This window comes from Acyrthosiphon pisum, chromosome A2 (genome assembly GCF_005508785.2).
Source record: "Acyrthosiphon pisum isolate AL4f chromosome A2, pea_aphid_22Mar2018_4r6ur, whole genome shotgun sequence".
Classification (NCBI taxonomy): Eukaryota; Metazoa; Arthropoda; class Insecta; order Hemiptera; family Aphididae; genus Acyrthosiphon; species Acyrthosiphon pisum.
In genome coordinates, this window is record NC_042495.1 from 100695454 (window position 1) to 100708400 (window position 12947).

General features: G+C 29.0%; 1 protein-coding gene across 5 annotated transcripts in view; it reads right to left on the reverse strand.

Moving 5' to 3' along the window:
- LOC100162436 (embryonic polarity protein dorsal) overlaps window positions 1-9839 on the reverse strand; it is a 13231-nt gene extending 3392 nt beyond the window's left edge. Inside the window, exons 1-11 of one of the 5 annotated variants that reach the window (XM_008186795.3) lie at window positions 9634-9839; window positions 7829-7941; window positions 6232-6449; window positions 5927-6170; window positions 5680-5820; window positions 5493-5591; window positions 5297-5430; window positions 5083-5179; window positions 3828-3908; window positions 1627-1986; window positions 863-1202 (exon numbers count right to left, since the gene is read on the reverse strand). In XM_008186795.3, coding sequence (XP_008185017.2) covers window positions 1078-1202; window positions 1627-1986; window positions 3828-3908; window positions 5083-5179; window positions 5297-5430; window positions 5493-5591; window positions 5680-5820; window positions 5927-6170; window positions 6232-6449; window positions 7829-7883 — 1554 coding nt within the window. In that variant the 5' untranslated portion in view covers window positions 7884-7941; window positions 9634-9839 and the 3' untranslated portion in view covers window positions 863-1077. Of the gene's footprint in view, window positions 1-862; window positions 1208-1394; window positions 1987-3827; window positions 3909-5082; window positions 5180-5296; window positions 5431-5492; window positions 5592-5679; window positions 5821-5926; window positions 6171-6231; window positions 6450-7828; window positions 7942-9633 lie in introns of those variants that run through there. The other 4 variants (XM_001947394.5, XM_016806033.2, XM_016806032.2 and 1 more) reach the window with 4 other exon arrangements.
- Window positions 9840-12947: the final 3108 nt, after the last annotated feature.

Below are 12947 nucleotides of genomic sequence, written 5' to 3' on the forward strand. Positions count from 1 at the left end.
CACGTTGGAATGTTTCGAAACGAACTGCACTAAGCCACTAAGACCATAACCAATACGTATTTGTCATAATCGACGATATATACATTACATAAGATTAGATTACGTTTTCGATCATAGCTTATCTCGCATTGATTAAATATTATTTATATATTTATAACAATTTAAGCTACAAAATTAAAATTTTAAACACCATGAATTATATTTGGAGGGCCTCAGCAAAAAGTTCCGAGGGCCACATGCGGCCCGCGGGCCGCGGGTTGCCGGTGCCTGAACTAGATCCAATTCACTTCTAAAAACATACATCCGGCATCGATGTTTATGATCAGAGCATTTTTTCTACTATAAAAGTGGAAAAGTTACAAACATTTTAAAATACCTCAAATAAACGTCTGAAATTATTAGACTGGACAAAATAAAAATAAAATTGTAACAAATTTTCAAGCCCCCCCACTGAAAAATCCTGCGTACGCCACTGGTATGACTTATAATAATATTGTTTTAATACTAAATTTGTATTTTAAAGAAATACGAAGCAAATAGTTGGATTTTATATGAAAAATGGGTTGATGACTGATAAGTAATAAAATGAGCATTAAATTAAATAATCTATTTACCTACTTTTTAAAAACTATAATTCATTTTCAGAATTTGACTTACCGCAGATACATTTAATTCTTGGTTTATTATAATAGAACTACACTTATGCCTTATGGTTGATATTTGTTCGTTTTATGAATTAAGGTAAAGAATGTAATGACCCAGAAAATATTGAATTAGTAACAAAGTATATTAGGAAGCAGGTAAAATAAAAAATATATTAACTCTAAGGGTAACTTTGGATTGGTCAAAATTTTATTTTATATATAATTTTCAACAAAAGTCCATTCTTTAATGTCAAATAGATACAATTTGTATAGAAATATTGTAAAAAGAAAAACAGTGTATATTATATATAATTTATTTTACCTAACAATATCATAAATAAGATATTTTAACTCAATAATTAATTACGTTTTCAAATCTTAAATGATTCATCATGAGCGTTGCAAGCCATTCTTTCTAAACTGTCCCACATATTCATATTGTCTTGACATTATTTCTACTCTTCACAAAATGTTTTTCTGTTAAATGTTGAGTAGCAGACAAATTGGTTGACAAAGCATGGTTACTATCTCCTGACCAGGTTCTTAAGTCACTATTATCTAACCTTGAGAATGCAGGTTCCATATAATTAGTAGGTTATGATGAAGGATGGCTCAGTAATGATATGGTCTTAGCCAGCATGGTATGGCGTAGAATATTCAATAAAGAATGTAATGACCCAGAAAAAATTGAATTAGTTGTGAAGTATATTAGGAAGTAGGTAAAATAAAAAATGTATTAACTCTGGTAACTTTGGATTGGTCAACATTTTATTTTATATATTATTTTCAACAGTTGTTCATTCTTCAATTGCAAACATTTAGATAGTTTATTTACAAAAAAAGATGTCAAATGAATGAAATTTGTATAGAAATATTGTAAAAAGAAAAACAGTGTATATTATATATAATATTTTACCTAACAAAATCATAAATTAGATATTTTTAACTAACAACAATTAATTACTTTTTGTGTATAACTCACAGAATTCCTTAAGAACGTTGTCAGCAATTTTATCATAACTGTCCGACATATTTATATTGTCTTCGACTACTATTTCTGGAATGGACTCTCCATGAGCACTATTTTCTGTTAAATGTAGACTAGCAGACAAATTGGTTGACAACACATGTTCACTGTCTCCCAACAAGGTTCTTAAGTCACTAGAATATAAACTTGGGAATGTAGCTTCCATAAGATTAGACTCATTATTATCTTCTGTTGGGCACGGCAAAGGTGTTGTAGTTATGGTAGTTGGCAGAGCATAATTTTTTTGAGATGTTGGATCATGACTATTAACCGTAGGACACACTTTTGTAATATTGCATCCACTAGTTTTAATTCCTGATAAATTCCAAAAAAAAATGGTATTAGTATTAATTGTTATTATTGATAAACTTAAAAAATCAATCATCATACTATGTTTTTAAGCTTTTTTTCTATTTTTATCCTTTATCATAACTATATACTTTTTTCTTTCACGGCTTACAAAGGTGACACGAGTCGTGAAAATATTGTTACAAAAACAGTGGATCGCGAGTCAAAAAACTGGTTGAACACTACTAGTCAAAACCATAAATAGGATGAAAAATATTTTTATATTAAAAAATGTAAAATTCATTAGGTTTATCTTTGACAACAACTTAGATCCATTCTTAATTTTAATAAAAATTGATTTGGGCATTTGCTTGTAAATATCTGTGAACTAGGGTTCACAATTGACATACCTAGGTATGCGTCTATAGCACAAATTATAATTATTAAGATATTATCACTGATAATTATAATTTTTTTTATTTCCTACCGAATATGTAGGTAGGTATTATTTCTATCAAGAAAAATTTCGAAAAATAAGGTGAATATAAAATATAAATCCATATTCAATTACATGTTACATAGGCACATGTAGTTAAATATGTTATATTTGGAAATTTGGGGCAGAAAATTCTGTAGCTAAGGTGAAATGTTGTATTGAAAAACTAGGAATTGGATAAGGGTGGTGTGGGGGGCGAAGCCCCCACGACTCTGTGTTGAATAATTTTGCACTTGGAACGCAGTTTTTAAATTGTTGGATTGAGCTCCTCTACTTAATAATTCCCAATTCGAGCACTGCCAACAATAAAATTAGATGACTGATCTATACGAGTAAGTCGTAAAATGATAGAATTGGTAATAAAAACAGTATTTTGTATGTAAAAATGACAAAGCAATGCAATTAATGTTACTTATGTAAATATGCAATGTTACAAATCACATAATTAAAAAAAAATAAAATAGTGTATAAAGTAGATCATGATCTAAAATTACTTAAGAAATTCTATTTAGGAAAATAAATGTAAACTAATACAGGATGGCATAAGTACCAGATAACAGGTGTATCCAATAATTATTTAATTTAAAAAATATATATATTGTAAAAAGATATAAATTACTCTTATACTTACTTTCAAAATTTTAAAGAGCTTGGATAATATATAATACTAATTTATTCATACTTGTATGATGAAGTTTTTATCAGAACTACATATAAAGGTTAATAAACTGTGCATAGGTATCCGTAAACATTTTTTTAGGAGCATGAATATTTTAACCTACGTGGTACATGAAGAATAATATTAACTTTAAGGAGGGGAAAGGCGACTACAATATTTTGAAGTATTATTTATTTTAACATTTATCTAGTTTCAATTAAATTTTGGAAAATGAATCATTTTTGAAAATAAAATATAATTTAAGTATTCGTGTGTTTGCATAAAGACATATTATATAACATTTGTTTTTTTTTTTTTAATGAAATATCATTAAAACATAATCAAATACACATTATATCCCATCCACTATCCAGTATTTGAACTCTACTAGTTTTGTTTTTTTTTAAAAAATAATATCTTCTCCATATATTTTCACATACTAAATATCATGTAAACTCTTAATGTAAATATAAATATACTTGAACATGTAAAGAAAGTGAAAGAAACACAATATTAGGCTTGTACAGAGATATACACATTGTCAGGTGTTCGTTAAATTTATAAATACTAATATCACGCTAATTAAATTAAACTGACATAAGCTCATAAACACTGGCATCGAATAGTAAAATTATTTTTTTTTAAAATCAGTTTACATCACCCAGGGTTGTTTATAAAAGCTTATAATATGTAATTTATATTATTTTTACTCACTAATAGGGTTCCTCGATAATTGAATCAAAAGTTCACTTTCGCTAGGTAATTTCAGTCTTTTTCTTTTCAACATGACCGGATCTATAACGCGCAATAAACATTACATAAACTCAAAATAATAAAATATATTTTTGAACATTAACTTGGCTCACAATATTTAACTGCAATATAAAAATGTATACAGGTGCGTGACGCTGGCACCCACAAGTTCGAATTTCAACTCAAAAACCACATCAGTAATTGTTATACAATTTGCGAAATCTGCAACTTTCCCCATTCTCCGGAAAACTCGATTTCCCGACGGGGGTGCCAACTTCACGCAGCACCCCACTTTTAGCTATCGACCTCAAACTAATGCCAATATTTTGCAACTGATTTGCAACACCAATTTCGAAATTTGCAACTTCCCCCATTCTCCGGAAACTTCGATTTCCCAATGGTAGTACCATCAATTATAACGGACATTTATTTTAAATTATTTTTATTTATCAACGTTATAAATTATTAATTAATAATACCTAACTCAAAAATAATTTATGTAATTGCTATACCAAATGTTATGCCAATATTTTGCAAATGATTTGCAAAATATTGGCATAACATTTGGTATAACAATTACTGATGTGGGTTTTGGGTCGATAGGTCAAATACATCGATATCCGGGTTTCAGCATCACGTGACGCTGGTACCCGGAAATCGTTTTTGGATTTTACGGGTGACGGGGGGGTGTACAAATTTTGGAATTGTGGTTACAAATTGGTACAATAATTAAATTAAACTCAATAATCTAAGTAATATTGAATCGTTAGTACAAGCAAAATATTTCAATATTCACTGCCAGTCAATAATTAAATTAAATTATCTTAGAACCCTGATACGTTTATTATTTTTAACTTCAACAATTTGTTTAATAAATGTTGAGCAAAATTATGATAGTTAACTTTTTCTTTCGATTACATTATTTCACAGTTGTAATTTGTGCCCCCTTCCAATACATAGATGAATCGTCAAACTCCAACATACCCTATAATATTTCCTAACCTAACCAACTGTATCTCCTTTATTCTCTTTATTAATGTCATAACATGTTTCCTCGTTGGCCTCCATAGGATCATCTTTTATTTCTTCCTTAATATCTTCATTATCTTTATTTTTATCAAAAACGGTGAGTGATACTTTTTCTTCTGGTTGACCATCTGCCCAGTAGTTATTGAGAAATTTTCCGGTAGCCTATCATATTTCTGAGGGGACATACCTGAATTATCCGGAGTGAACGTAAATGGAAGAGCGTCACTACACATGCCATCCGAAGGTCTTTTTAACTGAATCCATACATTTACTGGACTATCAATCTAAATTAAAAATGAAAAGGAATAATTATTTTATTCGGTGTGTCTAAATTATTAAACCACAAATGTGTTAAATTTTATAACATTAAAAATTACAAAAAATAAATAATTTAAATTTACCTCTGTTATTTTATATTTTGGAGTCTTAAACCAAATAGCCACTTGTTTATGTACATCTGAAGCTTTAAAAACACCATAGTCTTCCCAAATGCACTTACCATCTTTTTCCTCAAAAAATCTTACTTGGATATCATCTAAATAATTAGCACGCACTTCAGTATACATTAAAATATTATAAAATGCATTTTTATTTTACCTTTTGTTATTTTATCACATAATAATATGATTTCTTTATCACCTACAATTGAAGCTGCTGCATCACTTAATCTGCATATCGATAAGTCCGACATTGCTTCTAAAAATAATAAATTTATGAATATATAAGTTACTTAAAATAATCACTGTTGGATGCTAAGAACTTTATTTAGTTTGAACAGACTAACTTTTATCATAAATTGGATCTGATACAATTGGTTCAAGAATACAATATTTTCTTTTTTGTGTGCCGCCAAGATAAGCTTGAAAACACAACCTTACTGCATTTAAGTCTATTGAAGTTGGGTTCTCTTTATGTGAAAATCCAGCTGTAAAATATTTAAAAATACATGTACATAATGTTCTCTTATAATGTTGTTAACATATTAGAGTATTAGCTAAATAGTATTTGGATATATTTAATAATTTACTTACTTTTAAATGGATCTAATTTTCTTTCTTCTCGTACTCTGAGAGCCTTGTCAATATCTTTTCTTTTTACACATTGTATTCCCAAATTCTGAAAACTTTCTGTCATTGATTCATTATTAATTTCTATGCTACAAATTCCGTTTTTGCAGTTATCACGTCCCACAAGGTTATGAGGATGAGGTCTATATGGTCTATCTTTTGTAACACAAGATACTACAACAACAGCCCTGCCTTTATAACCTACTATCTGAAAACAAAATCACAAAAAATTATTGTAATGAGAAAAAATTATTTATTAATAACATTACTTGAATTGTAGGGTAGGTTTTATTTTCAGTGCTACTATTAACTCCAGGTATACTCCCGGCTAATCTACCTTCACACTTATATCTAAACCTCAATGCTTTTGAAGCAGGCTGTTCGACGATTTTGATATATGGTAAAGTTGTAGGTCTTCGCCCATTATTTGATGATGGAGCGTCCATTTGTTGCACAGTTTTAGTTCTTGCGTCTTCAATGGCATCAACTAAATAATTTTGATGTAAAGTTAAGTTATGATAATATTTTTAGGAATAAATAAACTATTTTAATATCTAGTTAAATAAATTTTAAATACATACCGTGTCTAGAATATCTAATAAATTTTTTTTTAAATATTGCTTGACTTATGTGCAACATAGACCAAATGCATTTGCGCAGAATCGTTTTTTTCTATATTTTTAAGTAATCTTAGAGTAAAATCACCCATTACAAAAAAGATAGAGAATAATATTTTTTGTTTATTTTGAAACTCGAATACAAAGTCAAATAACAATACAATATAAAATCGATATGTCATTTCCTCTAAAATATCATTCCCTCTATCTTTTTTGCAATGGGTGATTTTACTCTAAGGTAACTTAAAAACAAGAAAAAAATGATTCTGCGTGAATGCATTTCGTCTATGTTGCGTGTAGGCCAGAGAGATAAAAAAAAAAGAGCGCTGACAACCTCTTAATGAGAAACATTGTATACACTAATGGTAATGAACAATGTCTCTAACTTTTTATTTATAAACATAAAATATAGGTACTATGATAAATATGAATACATTGTTTTTACAAATGCAATAATTTAATTTGATATCAATTTTGTACCATTATAAAAATCATAGGTAATTAAATAAAAATTAGTGTACAAAATATTTCTAGGTATCTACAGATGTTAAATACATTTTCTACCTTTTAATAATATACCAAATAAGAAATAAGAAAACTAACAAAAAAATATTAGTTCAGACTAAACTTAAATGTTTAAATATTTATTTACTTAATGACAATAATTAAATTTTAAGAAACTTGTTGCAACTACCTACCCATAGACACAAAAAAAAATATTTATTTATAAAAATACCTAAGTACCTATCTAATATCAAACATTATGCTGTCGCTGGAATTATTTAAGACTTAATAAAATGCATTTTAAATTATTTTGTATGCCTATATAATATTATATGTGCCTATTGAATATCCATATTTTCATAAGTTTAAATAATTGAAAACAAAATAATATATTAATGTAATCACACGATAATGCAGCAGAAAATACATGGGTAATTAAACATTAAAACATTTACAAGCAATAACATTTAACAGAAAACAAGTGAATACAAATATTTAGGATAAATAGAATATCAATATAAAATAAATACAAAAACAATTAAATACCTAACTATAAGTTAATTTCCTGATGATTTTGTTATCATAGTATTTTTAAAAGCCCAGAAACACTAAAACCCAAATATTGTTATAAATTATAAGTAATATAGGTGCAGGGTACAACCACTAAATTATATTATCTATCTACCTTTATAATACATTTGCTTAACCTTTTATAGTTTTATATAATTATTTATTTTTTACTTACCGATATCACTAAGATTGAGTTCGGGGATATTAGATTGTGTATTATTCAAATCCATAATCAATTGGTTCACAGTTAATTAACAATTACAATAACAAACAAACATCTGAAATCAACTAAAGTGAGTTACAAAATCGTGCCAACAAATATGTGTAGTAAAAGCAAGTGGAACAACAATAATAATAGTTGAGAGCCTAGTTTTTGTCAGACGAACGTAATAATAATAGTAATAACACAATAATCGTATGCCAATATAATCATCAGATGAGAGACGTCAACTAAATACCGTAATGAAAAAATACAAGGCAGAAACCCTGCACACACAGGAAGGTGGCCACGGCATACCAGCGGCGAAAATAAATAATTTATTATTCGTTCGTTGAGTGTGTAAGTTGTAAATTATGGTAAATGGACATTTTCTCCTAGACTGTTTTAGGTCTAGTAGGACATCCCCCCCCCCCCCGATATATTTTTTATGCAGAAATTTTCCACCCATTTTTTTAAAAGTTTATTAGAAAGACTCATAATAATGAATTTAATAATACAATAATTTATGTATTATTTAATATGATTTTTTTTTTTTTATAAGATAGAAGTTATAAACATCATAAATATAATAGATTATAAATGTGTAATATGTTTGATCCACTAAACTACTTGAAACAATAAAAATGGCTAAAAATTCTGACATAAAAATGATATATTTTGTAAAAAAATTTGATTACTAATTAATTTGTTATTTCTAAACACATATTTATTAGCCTTTGTTCATTGCTTTTGAATTTGATTCAAGTAATTCAGTTGATCAAAAATATACATCTATAGCTTATTATATTTATGAAAATATTTAAAAATATTAGATAATAGGTAAAAAAAATAATTCCATATTGAATAATATTGTAATATATTGTATAATATTGTATAATAAAACAATATTGGTAGGTATATTTCTAGTTTACGGGACACCTTTTTTTTTTTTTCGAAACTTATGCAATTAAGTACGCTGAAAACGATGGTGAAATCAGAATTTGGGGCTAGGATCTAGTTTCGAAGTTATGACACTTCAAAGTTAGTATATAATACGTTGAATAACTCATAAATGTCCCGTCGCCAAGCGGGCCGTCGTGGCCCAGTGGTGGTGGTATGATGACTATGCCATGAAAAGTGAACCGAGCTCGAACCCCGGGTCTAGGTAAAGAGTTTTTTGTATAGGGGGATATTTTCGATTTTAATGTCCGAGCGAGCGTAACGAGCGAGTGGCCACCCTGGCAATAAACGTATACTTTAAAAACAATATTTTTGAAAACCTAAGATCACCCGGAGTAGTTAAAAAGGGTGTAAAGTACATATTTTAGAAAAAAAAATTTTACAAAATTTTCTTGTAACCTATATTACAATTGTTAAAATCTTCGTTTTTCAAATAATACAAAAAATCAACGCGCACATGATGAGCATCGAACGCCGACAGACGGGCCCATAGGCCAGCGATACTATCACTGCTCAAATTTTCTACCTGCGTAAATCAAGCATTCTAGGTATTTAAGGGTTATTATATAAAGTTAAAACTTCGATTAGTTATAACTTCGAAATTAACTTTTTGCGCCTCATTCTGATTTCACCAACATTTTTTTTACCCAAAAAATGACTAGGTCCCTAAAAAAAAAGGGTGTCCCGTAAAGTAAAAAAGTTCCGAAAATGCCCTACTAAATCGAAAACAGTGGGGGGGGGGGGACATGTCCGCGATTCGTAAATTACACACGTAAATACGTAATTCAGTAGGTAATTGGTATTTTGAAAATTTGATTTACCAGTGTTATGCGGCTAAGGGGCATTATTTGTTGCCCGACTCGGAGTAGACGATGTGGTTTTCTATTCTCTTGTCTATATACTCTCTATATATGACCAGGTGGTGACGACGACGACGACGACGACGCCGCGACTCGTAGGACTTATAATAACAGCGGAACAAGACGTGCACAACCAGAGAGGTAAAGTGTAAAAATAAAACTTCAGGTGTGTGAACCATGTTAATATTCATGATGTTAACGAGATACGAGACGAGAAAAAAAACAAAACATAGGTAAAGGAGGGAAAAGGTTGGAAGGGCGATGAGCATAATATAAACATATGTCTATAGAAAAAAGATTAATACCTATAAACTAATGGTCATGCAGCGCTTAGAGAGAGAGGTCAGGAGTACTATATAGAGCAGCGGTTCCCAAACTTTTTCCCATCGTGGCACATAATTATTAGTAGTTATAAGTCACGGCACACTTTGGATAAATATTATCTACTTATCGAATAATACGTATAATATAATGATGTCGGGTATTATTATCTAATATTATAATAATATTATTATCTCTCGATTGCTGTACTTGTATATACAGTGGACGCCGCTTATAAGACTCACTTTGGGACCAGCACAAAGTGAGTCTTATAACCGAGTGAATCTTATAGGCGAAGTGGAAAAAAAAAAATTAATTACGTATTTATAAATTTTATTTTACTACATATTTTTATTTTATCAGTACACCATAATAACGATAATCATTGCGATAAATGTGAACTTTTATCTGCGATAAAAATTATTATACGTTATAAGGTACCAACAGAAACTTGAAATAATCAACACGAATATTATTTAACTTTTCAATACCAATTTATTTCTAAATTATAACCAAAAAAGTTTATTTTCTACTATTTATTTTACGAAATTTGAGTCTTATAACCGATTTTTTTTTTTAATGTATTTGGATATAGGTCCAGACCGTTCCAGACGATTTTGAGTCTATAATAAGCTACTGAACCTTATATCCGTGAGTCTTATAAGCGTCGTCTAGTGTCTACTGTATTTCAATATTTTGAAAAAAATAATTTTATGTTTTTTTATAAAAAAATTTCAAGTTGTCGCAGCACACCTTTCAAATTTCATGACACACCATTTGGGAAACATTGATATAGAGTAAAAGAGAAAAGAGAACGCGGGGGGAAATATACAGTATTAGTTTCATAGGTCTATGCGATTATCTCACTTTATGTTCTTTTTCTCTCTTCTCTCTACGTTCTTTCTTCTTTCTTTCTCTTATGATTCCTGTGCATAGATGGCAGGGTGGAGTGGAATGCGCTGTCCATTAGTTTTAGGTCCATGATCTATGGCAATGAGCGTCTATGGCAAGACGAGCGCGCAACGCTGGCCGCTAAATCCGACGACGCGCAGGGTACCAAGACCTGTAGCGGAAATAGAAGGCTGCACACGACAGTGCAAGGTTGTTAAAAACACGTTTTTTTTAAAAAAAAAAAAACAAAAAAAAAGTTTAAAACAAAAAAAAAACCGCGTTATAAACGTTTTTTAAAGATGTTTAAAACCTATTAATAAAATCCTATAAATGATAATAGTAAATTAGGTAATGTTTTTTGTGGGATATTTTAGTAATCGAAGTTGAACACAGCATTTCGTTTCAACTGATATCTACATCGTGATTCGTGATTATTATCATAGAACAATATAGGTAGATACGAAATGCAATGAGTGATGTGATGGTATGGTAGTAATGTGTATGGACGTATGGTACTATAAAGTATAAGTATAAATATATGATAAATTTTAAATATAATAAGGGGTTCTATATGTTTGTCAATAATAGTCAATAGATAGCATCTCTCGACAGTCATCAAGTCATTGTGCTATAATTATTATTAGGTCTTACTTACAAGTTACAGGACACATTTTTTTTAGACTTATTTATTATTCATACCCTTGTAGATTTTGAAGCTGACGTGGTGCGAATGTGCGATCAAAATAATATGCGTGTGGTAGAGCTTATTTTAAATTATAGAGTTTTATCTACAACAATTGACCCTATTGCTTTGGATGCCATCGTTTTTAATGTTGAAATCGTTGATTTTCAACAAAAAAATCATTAAAAAAAAAGTATACCGCAGAGTAGAAAAAATCCATAGGTTATTTTGATTTAAAATTTACTAAAAATATTGTTTTAAACACATGTTTTTTATTGATATATGTTTCAAACAGAATCAATATGTTTTTTTTTTGTGATGTTTTAAACGTGTTTTAAACAAACGTTTTAAACATAACAACCCTGTGACAGTGCCACAATTATAATTCATATACCTATTGACTAAGTAATAAGTTAGTAAACTAAGTTTATAGGTTTATGGCCACAATCATAGACAAGTATTTAACAGTGTTTCCAATTTCCAGATAGAGTCCGTGGTAGTCGCCGACCGCCGTACTGTAAATGATATTATATTATTACTCATTAGTCATTATAATATTAAGAGGACGTAACACCTGCAAGTGTATTATATGTCTTACATACGTACGACATGAACAAAACGCGTTTACGCAGTCTGAGTAGAACTCACTCAATTTTGGTTTTAAAGTAAAAATACCTACCTATTATAAAATTGAATTGTGACAATATTTCTGAGGGTAAGTCGTTGTGTTTTTCCCATTATATCCAATATAACGTTCATTATATCGTTTAGAAATAGAAAAAATGTCAACACTTTTAAAATACATTTAACTTTTAAATATTTAAATTTAAAAAAAAAAGCAACCCTTATGCATTTATTGAGATTAAAAATTTGTACAAATATTGAAATATATACAATATATAAACCTCTAAATATTTTCTATTAATTTGGCAATGATCGCATGTGTCGTAGCGTTTTTTTTTATTTGGATAACATAAATTAAATATAAGTTATAAGTTTGAGAACATTAGGATTTTTTTGTTTTTTTTCATTTAATTATTAAAAAAGGTGGGTAAGTGGATGTCACTCTGCTGTACAGTAGGTTACAAGTGGATCACTGTAATGGATGGTGTTAAATTTGAATTCATTGTATAAGAAAAACGATTCTGAGCGGAGACGGTTTGTCAGCGTATGATGTTACTAGGTATAAGTATATTTGATGATATTATTGTGAACAATGTAATATATATACCTATTTACGTGGAAACTTGTTTTAAATTTTCAATCCTTACATTAAAAAGTTGAACATTTTATAAACTTTTAACTACAAAATAATTATTTAATTTTAAATTTGATAAATTTTTCGAAATTCGAACTTTAAATGCTTATAAAAAAAATTGTG